General features: G+C 42.2%; 1 protein-coding gene across 3 annotated transcripts in view; it reads left to right on the forward strand.

Moving 5' to 3' along the window:
* Nucleotides 1-20,036, forward strand: part of Fam104b (family with sequence similarity 104 member B) — a 122,773-nt gene that overhangs the window by 100,620 nt on the left and 2,117 nt on the right. Inside the window, exons 5-6 of one of the 3 annotated variants that reach the window (XM_035449884.1) lie at nucleotides 6,888-7,055; nucleotides 7,144-7,243. In XM_035449884.1, the coding sequence (XP_035305775.1) occupies nucleotides 6,888-7,055; nucleotides 7,144-7,243 (268 nt within the window). The remainder of the gene's footprint in view (nucleotides 1-6,887; nucleotides 7,056-7,143; nucleotides 7,244-20,036) is intronic. The other 2 variants (XM_035449885.1, XR_003488220.2) reach the window with 2 other exon arrangements.

The raw sequence follows: 20,036 nt of genomic DNA on the forward strand, positions 1-20,036 counted from the left end.
ACAGATTTAACTTTCACGTTTGTGTGGTTTTGATTCATTGTATATTCATTCTCTATTGGTAAACTAATAATTTTTCTTTTAGTCAAGATTTCTCACCAGAGTATCATTTTATATTTGCCAGTCGAACGGACATGACCAAAGATGCTCCCAGGTGCTTAACGTTGATGAGGTTTTTGTTTGTTTTTGAGACAGGGTTTCTCTATTGCTTTTGGAGCCTGTCCTGGAACTCGCTCTGTAGACCAGGCTGGCCTCGAACTCACAGAGATACGCTTGCCTCCTGAGTGCTGGGATTAAAGGTGTGCACCACCTGGCTACATTGATGAGTTTTCTTCATGCTGTGCGGTCATGTTCCATCAGAAAGGTTTTGGGATCATAGGCAGGCGGAGCTCTGTGAGTTTGAGGCCAGCCTGGTCTCCAGAGTGAGTGCCAGGATAGGCTCCAAAGCTACACAGAGAAACCCTGTCTCAAAAAACCAAAAAAAAAAAAAAAGAAAGAAAGAAAGAAAGAAAAAAAAAAAGAAAGAAAGGTCTTGGGATAATGGGGCCTTCTCATATTCTGTCTTTAAGTGTCTGTGAACATACATATTTTCACAGGGAACTAGAACAACTGAAGTCTTTTCCATTTTGTATATTTTTAGTTTCTGTCCAATGTAAATGCTTACATGCTTTAGAAACCATTGAAGAGAACTGAAGGCATGTCCATATTCTTTATATTCATCCTATTTGTTTTTCTCTTCCTAATACCAGTTTGTTTCCTTTCTGATCCGTGGTTTAAACATTTAGGGATAAATGAACATCAAGGATATCTCCTCTCCATATACCTGCCTTTCATATGACTTTTACTCTACAAGGATTTTGTTCACAATCGGACCTAAAATCCAGCTGAAATTTTTGCCACATTGATTATTTTTATTACATTCAAAGTCTCTATGACTTGATGTCTTAGATTTCTCCTGGAATTTCTGTAGTCATCTTCAAAGTTCTGGTCTTTCTGTTGTCATCAGGTTCCTGTATCACATATCCATGGAGCTCATGTGAGGAAAAATCCTGCAAAACCTATTCCAAGGTGAAGTTCACAGCCACATCTTCATAGGTCACACACTTCATTTCTGCTTCCCAATTCTCCTGCTCCCTTCACAACTGCTTCTGGGGTCAGTTGTCACAAAGTGACAGAAATTGGGTCACCTGAATACTCCCGAAACAGTCAAGATAATGCCCTTTCAGACTACTTCTTTCTTCTTTTCAGATACTTTTTTTCTGTTCCTAGGGTCCACTAGGCTGGCCATGCTGAACTTGAATTCTGTAGCCTAGGCAGGCCTTGACCTTGAGATCTATTGCCTCCTACTTGTTCTCTACCTTATTTATTTATTTATTTATTTATTTATTTATTTATTTATTTATTGTTTTTGAGATATGGTCTCTCAATGAGAGAACATCTGGAGCTGAACATCTGGCTAAACTGGCTGGCCAGTGAGTTTCAGGAATTTGCCTGTCTTCCCTATTACCCTCTCTGGTACCCTAGCACTGGGGTTACAAAGTATGCTTACTGGGTGCTAAGGATACAAACCCAGGTCCTTATGCTTATTGGGGCAAGCACTTTACCAGCCGAAACATTTAGCCAGCCCCTATTCAAGGAATGATTAGTGAATGACATGAGAATTGTTGATGTTAGTGCTCTTGGAAAGCTACTGTAAGCCAGGGATCAAGAACATAGACATTATGTGGTATTGGAACATTTATAAATTATGGAGGGGGGGTGGAGAAAAGGAGCAGCACAAATGGTTTTGATGGGAGTTCATAGATACAGGTCTGGTATATGGTAAGAAACAGTGTGTTCAGTAGAGTGGAGGCCTATAGGAGGCTGAAGGCTGTGGATAGGATGTGGGACCATTAGGGAGTTGGAAGGTCAGGAGATGGTACTGCTGTTGATGAGAGAGGATGAAAGAAAATGACACTATGGAAAGGCATAGTCTTTCCTGCTGCCCAGGACATGACCACAGGCAGGGAGACTTGGCAGGAAAAATGAAATTGTTCCTGGGAAGAGGACTCACTGATGACCTTCTCAGTATTGTCAAGGCTAAGACAGGCAGTTACTTTTAAAGGTTGAGGGCTGCAAAGAAGACAGTGCAAGCACCAGAGTGGAAGGAGTATGTCTAGGGAATTGGCACATGTCTCAATTCTAGCACATCAGGAATAATTAGGCAGTGTGTTTCTTCTATCAGTGCTCTAAACTCTTAACCTGCAATTCACAACAGCTTTAGAAGGAATATCTATACAAACCTCAGGTTGGAGACTGGAGGTGACCTATCTGGGTTCAGGGTTCCTATACAGTCTAGAACTTGCCAGTCTTAGGGTAGACTTCCTCTCCTGTCATGCTTCCTGCCTGTTCCTGTTGCCATGCTTCCGAAGGCAGGGCTAATGTTTCTGTGCTGGAGCCTTTGCTGGTATCAGTTCATTCATTATCTTCCCTTTCATCCTACTTGGCTTCCTCAGCCAAATCTCTGAGTTTTCCATAGAAAAGTAGCTAGGAAGATGGATTTCCCCCTGATTTACAGATGCCAGTGATGTACCCTGCTGCAGCTGCTCCACCATTTCCAAGGTGCTCCTTCACCTTGGAAAAGGCTGTGCAGAGCCTTCTGCTGGAGAAACCCTTTCTTGTGGTGTCAGTGCCACCCAGGTTCCTGTGGTCGGGCTGCTGCCTTTTGGACAAAAAGTCAATATTTAGGGACACATTCATTTATCCCATGGGATTACCTACGTACCTTAGCAACTTGGCATTTCTGCTTCTCTGAAAGATCTATTTGATTTCTTGGACCCATCAGTGTCCTGCATTTTATAGGTCTTTCTCAACATATTCATTCTTTATAGCAACTATTCTTTCTCACTGTAGAAAATTCAGAAGGCTGATATTATAAAATACAGGAAGCTAATCTTATCCACAGTCCCGTTGCTGAGAGATTAAGCTTTCTTAATGAACAGGGATAATCTTTCTTTTTTTCAACATTTTTTATTTGAATTAGAAATAAGATTGTTTTACATGACAATTCCAGTTCCCTTCTCCCTCCCATCCTCCCCTACCACCACCACCCCAACTAAAACCCTACCTATCACATATCCTTTCTGCTCCCCCTGGATGGTGAGGCCTTCCATAGGATGTCATCAGAGTCTATTGTATCCTTTGGGATAGGGCCTAGGCCCACCCCCATGTGTCTTGGCTCAGGGAGTATCCCTCTATATGGAATGGGCTCGCAAAGTCCACATCTATGCTAGGGATAATTACTGAACTTCTACAGGAGGTCCTGTAGATTTCCAAGGTTTCCTCACAGAAACCCATGTTCCTGGGGTCTGGATCAGTCCCATGCTGGTATTCCAGCTATCAGTCTGGGGAGCAAGAACTCCCCAATGTTCGGGTCAGCTGTTTCTGTAGGTTTCACCAGCCTGGTCTGGACCCCTTTTCTCTTCACTCGTCCTTCTCTGCATCTGGGTTCCAGTTCAGTTTGATGATTATTTGTGTGTGTCTGCTTCTACTTCCACCAGCTGCTGGATGAAGGCTATAGGATGGCATATAAGACAGTCATCAATCTCATTATCAGGGGAGGGCATTTAAGGTAGCCTCTCCTCTGTTGCTTAGATTGTTAGCTGGTGTCATCTTTGTAGATCTCCAGACATTTCCCTAGTGCTTGATTTCTCTGTAAACCAAAAATGAATCCCTCTATTATGGTATCTCCATTCTTGTTATCATCTATTCTACCCATAACTCAACCTTTCTGCTCCCTCATGTCCTCTATATCCCTCCTCTTCTCCCCTTCTCATTCTCCTAGCTCCCTCCCCCCTCTTCCCGTGCTCCCAATTTGCTCAGGAGATCTTGACCCTTTCCCCTTCTCCAGGGGACCATGTATGTCTCTCTTAGGGTCCTCCTTGTTTATTGTTTATTAGCTTCTTTGGCAGTGTGGATTGTAGGCTGTTAATGCATTACTCTATGTCTAAAATCCACATATGAGTGAGTACATACCATGTTTGTCTTTTTGGGATTGGGTTACCTCGCTCAGAATGCTTTCTTCTAGTTCCATCCATTTTCCTGCAAATTTCAAGATTTCATTGTTTTTTTTTCCGCTGAGTAGTACTCCATTTTGTAAATGTACCACATTTTCTCTATCTATTCTTCGATTAAGGGGCATCTAGGCTGCTTCCAGTTTCTGGCTATTACAAATAGTGCAGCTATGAACATCGTTGAACAGATGTCTGTGTTGTATGAATGTACTTCTTTTGCGTATATGCCTAAGAGTGCAATTGCTGTGGTAGACTGACTCCCATTTTCTTGAGGAGTCACCATACTGATTTCCAAAGTGGCTGTACAAGTTGGCACTCCCACCAGCAGTGGTGAAGAGTTCCCCTTTCTCCACATCCTCTCCAGCATGAACTGTCATTGGTGTTTTTGATTTTGGCCATTCTGACAGGAGTAAGATGGTATCTCAGTGTTGTTTTGATTTGCATTTCCCTGATGACTAAGGATGTTGAACACTTTCTTATGTGTCTTTCAGCCATTTTAGATTCATCTATTGAGAATTGCCTATTTAGTTCTGTACCCCACTTTTTAAATGGATTGTTTGGTGTTTTGGAGACCAGCTTCTTGAGTTCTTTGTATATTTTGAAGATCAGCCCTCTGTCAGGGATAATCTTTCTAAATATTTTTATTCATGAGGTATATTTAAATGGGGCTCATGTTTAATTACAACTTAATATACTGCTTTAGAACTCAGGTTTAGATTTTTGAAAAATAATATTTTTTTACATTTTATACATTTTTTGTTTAAAAACTAACATGTAAAGTATTGAAAGCTTTGGTAAAATGGGTGGTCTCAATACTCATGGTTCAATGACAACCATCAGCATCCATTCTTCAGAGTCAGGAGCTGAGATTTATGCTTAATCATAACCCAGTATCTGGAGGAATAGCTTTGTTCAGTGAGTGTTGTGAAATAAAATGGTTGCATTTTTCATTATGCATATATGTATCAGTGTTCTCATGCATTGTGTTGTAAGAGTTTTCTACATAATTTTTTCTATTTACTATTTTGTTTTAAAAACCAGTGTTATTAGCTTCAGCCTGGCTAGTTGACAAAAGGGGAAACGATTTAACTAGCCAGAATAAACAAAGCCCCGATCTTTCCAGATTCAAAGTGCTTTCCCTCATTCTGTGAGGTTTAACTAAATGCTATATATCACAGAATTTCTTTGGGTACTATGGTGGACCTGTTATTGTTGTTTCATGTGGTGTTTTGATTGGCTGTCACTGTAGTTCCTATCTTTCTTCAAGGACACTGTTGAGAATTATAGACAATGCATAGCAAGTAAGACTTTGGGAAGTATCTCAAGGTTAACTGATAAAGGTATTAAAAATCTGGAGTCAGCTTAAATTGTCACATGAAATTTTTTATGTTGATCATGTATGAGGTAGGGGGTTCTCAGGAGAATATACAATTTAGGAATATGAATTTAGGGGGTCAAACTACCAAAGTACTCTTGGAATTAAGAACACAATTTGAAAGGAAACAATGTATTTGAAGGAAAGTTAGTCATATTGAAATATTCCTCATTCTCTAAGGCCAGCTACTAGTTTTGAGGTTGCTTTGGCATGCCTGACATACCTGGAAAAAAATCTTGTAGTTGCTACTGAGAATTTTCTTTGTAAATACCATTGTTTACAAATAATATAACTTTAGCTATACTGTCAACTACTTGGTTGTAAAGAAACTGTTTGAATAGCTATCCAATTATAAACTAATCTTCCCTTCAAATTGTTTGAATAGTTATCGAATTGTGCACTGATTTTCCCTTCCTGTAGAAGAGGGGAGTTGCCAGTACTTCAGGGAACTTCCACCAGCCACTTTTGCCATCCTTACTTATTATTTACTCACTTCATTTCTCTAGACTGTTTCCCCAATTTTGAGAGGTTAGCACTTGACACAGGAAAGTACATCCAGGGAGGGATGTGCTTAAACATCCCATGTTTTCAGTAGTCCTCGTTTTTCTATTGCTCATTGATTATGGAAACAGGAAAGAGGCACTGGGGAAGGTGTTTTAAAAAGAATTTAATAGCACTTCCAGTCTTTTAGAGATGAACATAAGATTGAAGACTAAAGAAAGAATGGGCATCGGTAGAATTAACAATACTAAAAAATGCCAAACCGTGTAAACTAGTTTCTAATTAAGAGGTTAAGAAGAATGTCTGTCTAATCAATTATAAGATTTCTGCAAGAATTTTAAGATCAGGAAAGAATCCCAGCACTCTGAATCAAGAGAATTACAGCAAGTTCAAGACCAGTCAAACCACAATAGTGAGTTTGATGACAGATTGGGTTCCAGTTCCAGAGTGAGACCCTGTATAATAAAAGAAAATAAAGATAGAGATTATAAGGGAAAAAACCACAACAAAATTGGTGATTAAATGGAAAGAGTGTGTTACTATATAAAAGCTCAAGCTGGTTTGGAATGTAGCCCTGGTAGCAATAGAACTAGACCTCTATGCCCCTGCATCCCTGGGGCTGGGAGTAAAGGCATGCATCACTATATCTGCTGTTGCTAAAACACTTTTAGACACATTTCTGGGAAGCAATAAGCAGAGTGTCATGGTGGCAGTCAAGTTAACTAGCTAAAGTGACATAATAATTTTTAACAGTACTCAAGGGGTGTCTGTTTGTATCCACTGGCTAAAGGGACACAAGAGCAGGTACAGTAGAAAAGCCCCATGTACCTTGAGAGATCCCTGTGCTGGCCAAAAATCCTATAAGCTGGAGCAATTATATCACTGGGTGAGGACAAGGGGCCTGGTCAGGTAGAGTTTTAACATTTGTCCATAAATTTCTTCATGTTTTTGGTCCCAAACAGTGGTTCAAATGAAGATTCTGGCTTTGGGAACTTGAACTTGGGCTTGGGTATGCATGGAATTTCTGTTGGACATGTGTCCCTGCCATCTGGTGCCATCCGCCTGCAGAGTGTGAGAATCCAGCAGAGCAACTCTGACTGGTACATTCCTATACAAGGTCGCAGATTTAGGTATGGGCACAGGGCTGGAAGTTAAGCACCCAAATGTCACTGGCTGCATGACGACAGTTTTTCCTCTCCCTTTGAAAACTATTTTCAGGAAGAGGACACGAGATGACAACGAGGAAGACAAACAGCATGCTCCTCATTCGAAGAGGAATAAGCAGGAACAGGCCTTCCAAGACCCTCATGCCGTAGAGGTAGGAACCACAGCAACACAGCTTCTCCATTTGACTCATTACCAGTCTGTGGCATTCATTTCCATCTCCACAGTGGCAAGAGAAACTTCCCAGATGCGCTCATGAAAGTCCCCTCCTTGGATGCAATGGTTTTGAGACAGCAGGATTTTAAATACTGTCATAAGCATGGTTTTACCACACCATACAACACAACACAGACAGGGCCAACAGAGGCTTTCCTGAGCACAGTTAGGAGGAATGGGCTTCCAGGAATTCCTCCACCTTGCAAAGGGGGAAGAATGGAACCCCATCTTCTATGATTAGGACAGAAATAAACTTGAAAAATGGAGAGGCATACTACTAGCTGCAAAGCTCTTGCTTTCTCCTAGAAGAACCTAAATGGGTAAGTTAAGCTGTCTGCTGGAATGTTTGGTAACCTGTTATATTTCTTTCCAGTGTTAGCAGTTTGTGGTTTGTGCTGGTTAGATTAGTGGTCAGCCTGACAGGACATGGAACTACGTGCGATGAGAATCTCTTTTTAATACTCTTTTGTATTCTTTGAAAATTCATGCATTGATACACTATTTCTTGATCATCTTCACCTGCAATCTCTCCCCCAACAAATATCTGTCTGGACTTCATATCTTCCTTTTGATTGCAGAAGTATGTACCTATTTAAGCCACTGTGTCCAGCTAGTTCTTCTGAAGAGCACGGAGCCTTGGGGTCATCCACTGATGACCAGGGTCCATGTCCCCAGAGAGAGGTGACTCTTCCTTCTCTACCAGCCATCAGCTGCCAATAGCAACTACACTAGAGGTACAGCCACAACAGCACCTCCCAGGAGATTATCCTGACTTTAGTGTGTTCAGGTCTTGTGCAGGTAACCACAACTGCCATGGGTTCACAGCTGCCACAGCCATACCATAGCCAGGGGACAGTAATTCACAGTGCTCCTCCCTGTAATGTGACTCTTACGTTCTTTCTGCCTCCTCATCTTCAATATTGCCTGAGCCTAATGTCAGGGGCACAGGGATGTAGATGTCGCATCTGTGGCTGAGCACTCACAGTTGCTTAGTGTCAGCACTTAGAATAGTTATGTGTTTCTACATTGACCACTACTCATTGCAACTACAAGTTCCTCAAACCAGTGTTGAGAGCAGTGCAAGCATATGCTTGCAAATGTAAATATATGGAAGGCAGTTGAAGAACATGATAACTTAGCAGAAGTACAGTAAGTCCTCCTGCAGTACTTCCAAGGAACTATGAGCCCACTAATAATAGGCTTTAATTATGTTTACAGGACCAGGCATACACTCACTCATGTGGAGCATGCCTCAGATCCAATGAGGAGGACAAATGGTTAGCCCTGGGAAGTGCAAGTATTAGAGCAGTGGGCTCAACATGCCTGGGAGGCCAGTATTAAACCATGCAGGGTCCAGTCATGGGTATGATCATTGATGGTGTTTCTCTCACAACAGCCAGCTTAACATCTTCTGGGTGCTATGAACATTAGCCTGCTGGGAGTGGTTCCTGATGACTTCAAGACTGATTTTCCAATGACCTGTAACAACAGCACATAGTGTCTCAGCTTGTTTTGTTGTGCAACCAAGAGCAGTGGCAAATCAACTTTATTATTTGGTCACATCTGGGGCTGTCGGGACAATAGGAAAGTAATCTTTGTGCAATGCTGGGATCTTTTCTTAATGACATATGGCTTGTGGCAATAAGATTCAGCAGCATCTTTGTTAAAAATAGCATGTGTTGCATGTGGAGAGATGGCTGAGTCATTAAGAGTACTGCTGCTCTTCCAGGAGACCTGGGTTCAAGTTCCAGTTCCACATGGCAGCTCTCAACTGTCTGTAATTCAAGTTCCAAGGCATCTGACACCTTCACACAGACATACGTGCAGACAAAACACCAGCACACATAGGATATATGATTAATTATAAAATAGCATGTATAGCCAGGCGTTGGTGGTGCAGCACTCGGGAGGTAGAGGCAGGCAGATCTCTGTGAGTTCGAGGCCAGCCTGGTCTCCAGAGCGAGTGCCAGGATAGGCTCCAAACCTACACAGAGAAACCCTGTCTCGAAAAACCAAAAACAAAACAAAAAAGCATGTATGAGCTCATTTTCCATCTGATGCATTGTCATAAAAGCTTCTTCACACACCCTTAGTTTTCCTTTGTATGTCCACATCCTCACTTCTTGTCTCCACTCCTTTCCCCTATTCTTACTTAAACATTTCTCCCCCAGTAAGCCCCTCACATTCTTCCTTATCCCATGTCTTCAAGCATCTCCTCTTACTATGTATTTTACTTGGGGACTAAGGTGATGGGTTCTCATGTAGTTCTTTCTGCACACTTAACTTTGGTTGACCCTTACCACAACCCCTCCTTGTACCATTCCCATCACTCCACAAACTGTTTGAACCTTTCTGACACCAGTATTTCTGCTCTCTATTTTCATTTACCAGTATTCTGCTATTTCCCATTCTTTCATGCAAACTTCCCCCAACCCAATGGCCTCTGTCTAGTTTCTTGATTTTCAGGTGGACTCCAGGATGAGCACACAATACAAAACTGGAAGCTAAGACCCACACAAGAGTGAAAAGATGTGGTGCTTGTCCTTTTGGGGGTGGGATGATAATTTTTTCTAGTTCAATTCATTGACTTCCAAATAATCTTACTGAGGAATTATTGAAATCATGTTGGGGTATGTCTGTGGGGGTCATCTTGATTAGTAGTAAATATGGAAAGACCCAGCCCATTGTGGGGGGTGACACTCCCTGGGCAATGTGTCCAGGATGTATAAGAGAAAAATGAAAGCCAGCTACAAATAAATGATCAACAAGTAAGGATCCCTGTGCTTATTCTTTCTCTGCTCCTGACTGTAGGTGAGATGCTGCTCTTAAGGTCCTGCTCTGACCCCTGGCAATAAGGGATGAAAACCTGGATCTGTAAGCCAAAGATACCATTTCCACCCTGATTTGGTTTGGTCAAGGTGTTTTCTCACAGCAACAGAAATGAAATGAGTAGGGGGCCATTTACATTCCTCTGGATTTCTTTGTATGATCTGCATGACAGAACTTCTTGAGGGAGACATTAGAGGGCTCTGAGTCTCTTATGGAGCCAGAGATATGTCATTAGTTTTGTTGTAAAAGTTTAGCAATGGGAATGCCTTCTGAATTGACCTTCTTTGAAGATACATTCATTGAATGTGTGTGTGTGGGGAGGAGAGGTTTGTCAAAGATGGCCTAATAGATTGTAGACATTTTAAGATCCCTTGACAACAGAGCCTGCCAAAGTGTGTCAAGCACTCTCATATACATATTCAAGTTAGAATCTGAGTTGTTGATTGAAGATGAACAAGTCCACATGTTTCTCACAGGTGAGGCTTTTCTGGGCATTTTTGTTTGCTTTGTTTGTTCACATTACATTCCCCTCTTTCACACAGATGAGGTGATATGCTTTGTAGCACACTTTGAATTTTGTAGTTGTAAAACCACTGGCGTGTTCCAGTTTTACCTCCTGTTCTTCTGGAAGACTGAATTACCACCCCTCCCCACACCTGCACACAGAATTCCACACATGAGTGTCATTCATTCCCTTGCTCACTTGCAAGTGACAGTAACTCAACAGCCTGCTTCCCTGGGTGCCTTCTGACTCAAGAGAATGTGCACTGCTTGGGTGGGATCAGGGAAGGTGGGGCTGCCAGTGTAAATGTGAGGCGCCTTTGTCAGTTCATAGTCTGAAGACTTCAGTGGGTTTGGTTGGGCTGGTCAGTGTCAGTTAGTAAAGAACAAGTAATTCTGGGGTGCAGTAGATATCAAGGTTGAATTTTGTTGCACTGTTAGTGTTGAAGAAATGAGTGTCTCCAAGGTAAACAGGAATAGAATTGGAAGGAAAGCCAGAGTTGAAGGTAGAGACTCTAGAATTCACTTGTTCTCACCTTAGAAAGCGTTATTCAGTTGAAAGTCATGAATAAACGTGAATTGCCATTCAGTTTCAGAGATGATATTCCGTGCTAACACTCCTCCTTATCGCTCCTGTGTGGATTTTCCCAGCGTTTGTATCATTAGCCAACTGAGGCTCTGTTTCCAGCTACTGTGTTGCCCGGAGACCTGCCATATTTCTAGGTGCTGTCTTCCTTCTCACCTTTGATGCTAAGCTGCTGCCTGCATTCCCACGACCTTCTGTTTGACAGTTCCTTTCCAGAGCTGCTCACTGCACCTTACTTCCTACCGCTGTCCCTTTCTTTGTCATAGCCTATACTGGAGGACTCAATCTGGGGAACCTGCTGAACTCAAACACGGGAATGTTTAAATTGTCAGGTGCTGTCAGCAGTGGTTGGGTGTTCATGTGGATGTGCCCAGTGCTCCAGCGACTCTTTCCTCCTCCACTCTCTGGGCATCACTGGATGTATCTTTGCTTTTCTGGGTACATCATCAAGACCTGGGTGGCCTTTTTCTGATTACTATGTGTAACTTTGTAGGTGGTGTCTGTGCTCTTTGTCCTCCTTTTCCTTCCATTCATTAGTGTATCTATCTGGTTGGCTCAGTACAATTCTCAGCATGACACCCAAACTCTCCAGTGTTCTTACCATGTCTGTTCTTGCACGCTCCATGGCTGGAACTTGGGCCACAAACGGTCATCTTATCAGCATCTGTCTGCCCCTCCAAATCTTCCTCACTCTTCTTGAGCTCCTGTTCTCCCCAATAGTCACACTCTGTTTGTTAGTATTCCCCCTATCCTACACTGCCTGGTGCAGGTGACTTTCATTTCTTCTTTAATTGTTTATTTTATTATTTAAGATTATAATAGAATTATATCATTTTGTCCTTACCTTTGTCCATTGAAGCCCTTTCACATACCCTCCTTCTTGCTCACTATCAAATTTTTTGACCTCTTTTTTCTTTAATTGAGATCACACACACACACACACACACACACACACACAGAGAGAGAGAGAGAGAGAGAGAGAGAGAGAGAGAGAGAGAGAGAGAGAGAGACTCATTCAAAAATACAACTTATTCAGTGTCTCTAACATTACATTTATGCATGTCTTCTGGACTGATCATTTGGTATTGGATAACCTATTGGGTTGCCATTTTCTCCCACTATCAGGATATCTTAGTTGCCTATAGGTTTTTTTTTTTTGTAGTATTGAGTTGTTTTGGGCATCCTCTGTGCAATTTGCAATGTCTGTTGTGGTTGTTCTTCAGTCCATGCTTAGGCCGTCATTGTGGGGGGACTTTATGGGTGTAGCTTCTGACATTCTTAGGAGACAGTCTCACAGCCAACTCCATGATTTCTGGTTCTAACAATCTTTCTGTCCCTTCTTCCACTATGTTCGTTGTGTCTATGTGACTGGGCTCCACCATGCTGCACTTTTGTTAGTTGTGCTATTCTTTAATGGTCTCTGCCTGTTGTTAAAAGAAGTTTCTGTGATGATGCATGAGGACTGCACATCTGTGGGTTTAACGATAATATTTGGAATGTACTTAGGGGGTACGCTGTCTAGGTAAAGTGGCAGTTACTGGTTCTCCAGATTCCATTACTGTATCTACCCCTGGGTAGTTGGCATTGTTTCCTGTACCAGCTCTGATCTCCTCTTTCTTTTTTAAAGATTTTATTTATTTATTATGTATACAGTCTTCTGCCTGCATGCCAGCAGAGGACACCAGATCTCATTCAAGGTGGTTGTGAGCCACCATGTGGATACTGGGAATTGAACTCATGACCTCTGGAAGAACAGTCAGTGCTCTTAACCACTGAGCTATCTCTCCAGCCCTGATTTCCTCTTTCTTGAGCATGGTTTAAGTCTGACTACTGCTCTGTAAGTTACCATTAAAGTATGTACTCTTAGTGTTTTCTTACCATGCTAGGCATTGCAATAGCATGTATCTACCCAGCATTCTCTCACAATGCATCCCACATAAGGAAGGCTCTGAGCCACTGAGAAGAAAGCCCCAGGGGTGATTCTCTGTCTTGTCCTGAAATACAACTCTAGAAGTTCTCTGTTGGCCATGCAGCTTCTTGGGCTCTGAGGTAAACATGCAGATTTTACCAGGCCTTGAACAAAGTATAACAGTGTCTTGCACATGGGCGTAGGCCACATCATAATTGAAATTTTTAAATGGTGAGAACTTCTTCCCCAAATTCACCTTAATGATGCTTTTATTTTATGGAATGAATGGATCTGCAAGGACATGACCAAAATTAGTGCCAAAATGTGTTGAGAATGCAGGAATACCAGAGTGGGTTTTGTGTGGCTGGAGAGATGGCTCAGCAGTTGTGGTCAGTAGCTTCTCTTTCAAAGGACCTGGACATCCATATGGAGGGGATTCCATCCACCTGAAATTCCAGTTAGAGAGCATGCCTCTCCCTATTCTGGACTGCATAGGCACTTAAGTATTCATTGTGCACATAGCATGTACTCAGGCACACATAAATGAATCAATCTGTTTTGTTTGTCTATTTGCTTGTTTTTTTTTTGTTGTTTGTTTGTTTTAGAGACAGGGTTTCACTGTGCGGCATGGCTGTCATGGAACTCAGTCTACAAACCAGAGACCTCATTCCCTTTGACTTCCTTGTGTTGGGATTAAATGCATTAAAACAATACCTACCTGTGTCCCGCGCGCTCTGTATTTCTCGCCAGCAAGAAATCATACACGGGACACTCGGATCCTTCTGCAGACAAGCTTTAATGCATCTTGAGAGTGGAGAGCATAAGCTTCCCAGATCAGAGACACTGAGCCAAGAATCCCGTCCCCTAATAAAGGCTGGCAGCCGCCGCCTGGGACGTGTCACCCTATGATTGGCTGTAGCTCATCCGGCCATATGACGCCACGGAATAGGCAGAGATCAAGGAATGGAAATTTACCCAGCGCCTGCGCAATAATCTTGTTTACATTCGGTGCCTGCCGGATGCAGGCGCCATCTTGTAATGGAGAATGCAGGGACGGCTCCCTACAGATCCCCCTTTTTTTATTAATTAATGATAAGGCTTTATATTTTTACAAGCAAATAGGTCACCCATATGTTGAGGGATAGAGGCAGAGGTTGAACCTTCCCAAAATCAAACATTAAGACTGTGTACGGGAGTCGCAACTAGGCTGTTAGCTTGACCCGAAGCACTCTCGACCTGTCCTCTGCCGTTTTTTTGGGAAAGGGAGACTCAGGGCAGGTAACCCTTATGCAGGTCAACGTACCTCCCAGAGAAGCCTGTATAATAGGCAACTCTGTGCGATGCCTATGCTCAGCATCCCTCATGGGCTGCTCAAGCCAGGCATTCTACCCTGTGCAATGAGCCCAGGCTCCGGGTGTGTAAGAGCTGTCTGGCCAGCGGCCTATTGCTTCCTTGTTCCAAAGCTACAAGCGCTTGGGCGATAACCACCTTGTCTCTCTTAGTTTGAGCCCTGAGCTTACAGACCAGCCAGAGAAGCAACATCAATCCGCAGCAAACGGCTGCACCAAACAATCCCACCCCACCCATTTCCTTAAAATAGGAGACAGCTGAAGCAATCCATGATGACAGTCCCTCCGTCAAGGACAGGAGTTAATCTGGATAATAGCGGCTCTCAACTCCCGGGGAGAGGGTGGAGTTCCGACTTTTGAGGGTCCAAAGGGGCTCTTCGGGTGAGTCTTTTCGGGATCCACAGGGGATTCTCTTCATCCTGTGGAAAAACACATATCGCTCCCCTGGATCTTATGAGAATAGGATCCGGGCCTCTCCAAAGACCAGTTAAGACATCTTTCCATTTTACCATTTCCTTTGGCCTTTTAGGTTCTGAGATGTGGCATTTGGCCGCAGTATGGCCCTGAGCATCAATGTTTAGAAAATTAAGGGTAAAGAGTGCCATAGATATTGTAACTCTTGGCACCGAGGGTAAGGATGCTCCCATTCCCTCCTTTTGTTTGATTAAATAAGACTTAAGTGTGCGATGGGCATGTTCCACAATGCCTTGTCCTTGAGGATTATAAGGTAGGCCAGTTAGATGGGTAATTTCTATCTGTCTGTAGAAGTGTTGGAACTTTTGAGAGGTATAAGCCGGCCCATTATCTGTTTTTAAGAAGCACACAGGTGGCTAGGTAAAGTCTTATTTTTGTAATATAGCTGAACTTTCTTAAACAGTAGCTTAACTTCTTTCTGAGGCAGGGTTTTTTTTGTGACTTTGGAGCCTATCCTGGAATTTGATCTGTCGGACCAGGCAGGCCTTGAACTCATAAAGATCCATCTGTCTCTTATTCTCTAGTGTTGGGATTAAAGGCGTATGCCGCCAATGCCCTAAACTTAAAGGCGTGTGTCACCAACACCCTGAGCTTAAAGGTGTGTGTTACCAACATAATAGATTAGCATCTTTTATAAAAACAAGAACTTTACATTGTCAGGCTTTGCTTAAAAATTCTAAATTGAAGCTCTTTAAGTATAAATATTAATAAAATTAAATATTTGAAAACTGGTTTTAAAAAGAAATTTAAATTCCCTTAAGGTCTTTCTGTAATATATAGAAGCATTAATATTTTAAATCTTAACTGAAAAACTTGTTTCTAAGATGGTACTTCTAATTTCTATGGGGTCACCTTTAGTTAAGATGGCGGTCTAAGTATCCTTTTTTTTAACTTTAGCAAAATGGCTACCGTCAGTCATGTGACCAGCTACAAAATGGCCGTACCAGGAAATAGAACATTTTAAAACAAGCATACATAAATTACTTGAGCAACTTTAGGATATGAGGCTTTTTTCAGGCATCCCAGGCCTCCAAGCAGTGTTGAATAACATGCATGGCCTTTTCCCCTATCAAAGACTGGGAAAGCCATCTGTAATTTTTTCTGTTCCTTTGATGGTAAAAAGGAGTCGGTACCAAATAGTGGGGGTGCTGATGGAAGCACACCCGCTGGATTAACAGGTCTCTTAAATTTATCGGGGTGTGACCGGTTATTCCCCATTTTCTCTCCCCCCTTTTTTGTTTCTTTTTCACCTACCTGAGCTGTTTTCCCAGTATTTAAGACTTTATCTTCTGAGCTTTTAGAGTCATCAGAGCTATCAAGATTTAAAGCTTTAAACTTATTTACAGAATCATCTAACAAATTATTTACTCCCTTGTCAGTAGACATTCCAGGAGGTCCTTTTTTCTTATTTATTGTTGTTTCTCTTAACAAATTATTCATTCCCTTGTCACTAGACATCCCGGGAGGTCCTTTTTTCTTATATTTTATTGTTAGGCGCGCCCCATCTCTCACCACATTCGGTTTCTGATATGTAATTCTGGACTTCTTTAAGATTGCTACAACAGTGAGAAAAGTCAAAATAGCTCCTAGTAAAAGCATAGAAGCCTCTATATTAACCTCCCACAATAGCAACATTCCCAAGCCAAAGTCCAGAAAAATCATACCTCTCCGAATTTACCACCCTGCAGTTCTGAATCCGCCTCGTTAGAGGGGTCTCCGAGGTGCTGGAAATGTTCACATGTTCCCGGGTTTCGGCACCATATGTCCCGCGCGCTCTCTGTATTCCTCGCCAGCAAGAAATCATACGCAGGACACTCGGATCCTTCTGCAGACAAGCTTTAATGCATCTTGAGAGTGGAGAGCATAAGCTTCCCAGATCAGAGACACTGAGCCAAGAATCCCGTCCCCTAATAAAGGCTGGCAGCCGCCGCCTGGGACGTGTCACCCTATGATTGGCTGTAGCTCATCCGGCCATATGACGCCACGGAATAGGCAGAGATCAAGGAATGGAAATTTACCCAGCGCCTGCACAATAATCTTGTTTACATTTGATGCCTGCCGGATGCAGGCGCCATCTTGTAATGGAAAATACAGGGACGGCTCCCTACATACCTGGCCAATAAATATCCCTTTTTTTTCTAAAGGATTGGGCTTCTTTCTTGAGTGGGGATTGTGAGCAGATGGTTATGGAGGCAGTCAAAACATGATAATAAGCATTCATGTGTCAATGAAATTTTGGACAGTCTTGGAACTTTTCAGATATTGTATGTTCTTGGAAAAGAAATTTTTGTCTATGAAACTCAAGTGTGGGAAGGTGGAAATATTTCTGTTATGAAGAACAGTTTTGCCTGCCAAAGGGGCAGTCTGATCAAGAAGTAAACAAATTCCCAATTGGTCCTGTATTATAAATATCTCTAATTTTCAAGGATTCCTCCTCAAGGCCATTCTCACAGCAAGACTATTACCAAGTCTAGGCTGTGTAACTGGGAGGACTGTTGATAGGGTGAATAGCTTTGAGATTGAAGAAAGCACTGCTCTGGGTTGGGGGAGGTAGACTGACTTTGTCACTTGTGGGTCATTGAGCTCTATTCTGAAGGTTTCTTTTCCAGCACTATAGTTCATTAACCTCATTTTGATGTCAGGAGGAACTGAGTCTCATAATCTGTTTTCATTGGCATAATGGTAGTATCTGTGATTCAGTTACTTACAGCGGGAATTTCGGTTTTCTCTATACATCTCTCTTGTAGATGAGATCGAAGTGAAGATAACCAGTGGTAAGCTGAAAAGTATGTGATGGTTTGAGTAAGAATGGCCCCCAAATGCTTGATCCTCAGTAGCTAAACCAGTTTTGGAAGAAGTAGGAGATATGGCCTTGTTGGAGGAGGTATGGGCTTTGAAGTTTCAAGTGCCCACATCATGCCATTCCTGCTCTCTCTCTCTCTCTCTCTCTCTCTCTCTCTCTCTCTCTCTGTCTCTCTCTCTCTCTGTGTCTCTCTGTCTCTGTCTCCCTCTTATTTCTGTGCAAAGCAATCAGCTCTCAGCATCCGTTGCATCACCATGCCTGCCTTCCAGCTGCCATGCACCCACCATGGTGGTCATAGACTCTAACTTTCCTCTGAAACTTAGGTCTCCAGTAGGTTTTCCATAAGCTTCCTTGGTCACGGTGTCTTCACAACAACAGAAAGTAACTATATCTAACACAACAGGAGTGTCTTCCAACCAATTATTAGTGTTGACATTTATTAACTACACCTAAAGTTTTCAAACAACTTGAGAAATACAGACATCCATAAGAAATCAGTGGCATCATTGTATATCTGCAAAAACACGACTATATCATCATTGAAAGCAGAAATGTGTCTGAAGACTCCATTTAATTAATAGGTGTAGTATAATTTTGATTAGTTGAATTTACTTCAGCCTTTCTTTTATCCTTCTTTCTTCCCTCATTTATGTGTGCCTGGATCCCTACCTGTCAGGATGTCTGTCTCTCTGTTTTGGCAGGTTCTCAATATACAGCAGGGCTGGCCTGGAACTCAGTATGGAATCCAGCAAGGCCTCCAGATCCTCCTACCTTAGCCTCCCAAGTGCTGGTATTTCAGGTCTGTGCTAATATTCCCTCCAGTCACTTTCTTTATAAAAATTGGCTAGCAAATTCTGTGTGTTAATATTTAAGATGCTGAAGTTGTAGAACCTGTCAGTGTACATTATTGTAATGATGCCACTACACAACAGTGGTAAATTAGAAGCTGGTCACCTCCTGTTTATTTTCACAATGATTCTTAAGAGTTCCCTTGTGGGCTGTGAGAATTCCTGTAAGTTCCCCTAGGCAAGGGGGTATCAGGAGACTCAAGTAAAACTCAGCCTGGCTATGTTGCCAAAGATTATCATAACCTTGACACTGTGATCCTCCGACCTCCACCTGGCTCTACATGAGTGCTTCTTACACCTGTGTGCTAAGCTGGGTTTCAAGCCAGGACTTCCTGTGTGCTAGGGAGCTCTCTACCAATGTCACCATATCCTCAGCCCCTTAATGTACTATATCCCCTCTTCATGTGATGCTAACATCTTCATGACACAAGAGTGTAAACCAAATATGATCCCATTTGTGATGGTTCCCTTACTTGCCATTTTGTTCAGAATATAGTCTGGGAAAAAAAGAAAATCCCACACCAAACACCCATGAAAGGAAATTTGCTGAAGGGAACCAGAGCTCTGTTTTTATCCAATGTGATAGCTTACCTTGTTTTTGAGTGTTTACAATCAAAACCATATAGTAAAAGAGCTACATGGAGATATTTACACTGCAGACCTTAGAGAGTGTATAGTTTTTCTGGTTTCCTCTGAGACCACTTTCACAATCATAGCCCTTACACCCAGTGATAGGTATTACACAGCTACTCACACAGATTCACTTGGCTTCTGTGTCTCTCAAAGACAGTCTATAAATGCATGAATATCAGTGCATAAATACTGTTATTTGATACTTTGGGTGATGTAGTGAGCTGAGGAGTTCCACATGACCTGAGAATAATGACACATCTTGGTTTCTCTCACTATTGCAGATCCTACCTGGAAAATGGCCTAATAAGACATACAATACCAATTATTGTTCAATATTTCTGTTCACATAATGGTCCTTAAGGTCACCTCTGCCTCCTTTGATAGACTTAAGATTAGAGGCAAGCAGTTCCTGAGTGCGTGCACGTGTGTTTGTCCTGTACCCAAGGAGATGGAACCCAAGATCCCATGCATTTGAGGAAAGCACTCTACCACTGAATTCCATCCCTAGTCTACTGAATCCCAGACATAGCTCTTTGCGGGTATAATATAATGTCACCACATGAAATCACCAATATGAAAGAGTGAAGTTATTTCCAGGACAGACAATATCAATAGCAAACTCACCATATGCAAACTATAGTAATCCCACAAATAGAAGACCAGGGGTGTTAGTCATCAGAAATGCTGAGTGTTGGCATACATCTGTCATTAAAACATATTGAAGGCATTTCAAGATAATGAGTGGAGCCTTGAATTGTTATAGTACTAGCACATATGTTCACTGTAGGGGATTGGTATG

This window comes from Cricetulus griseus, chromosome X (genome assembly GCF_003668045.3).
Source record: "Cricetulus griseus strain 17A/GY chromosome X, alternate assembly CriGri-PICRH-1.0, whole genome shotgun sequence".
Classification (NCBI taxonomy): domain Eukaryota; kingdom Metazoa; phylum Chordata; class Mammalia; order Rodentia; family Cricetidae; genus Cricetulus; species Cricetulus griseus.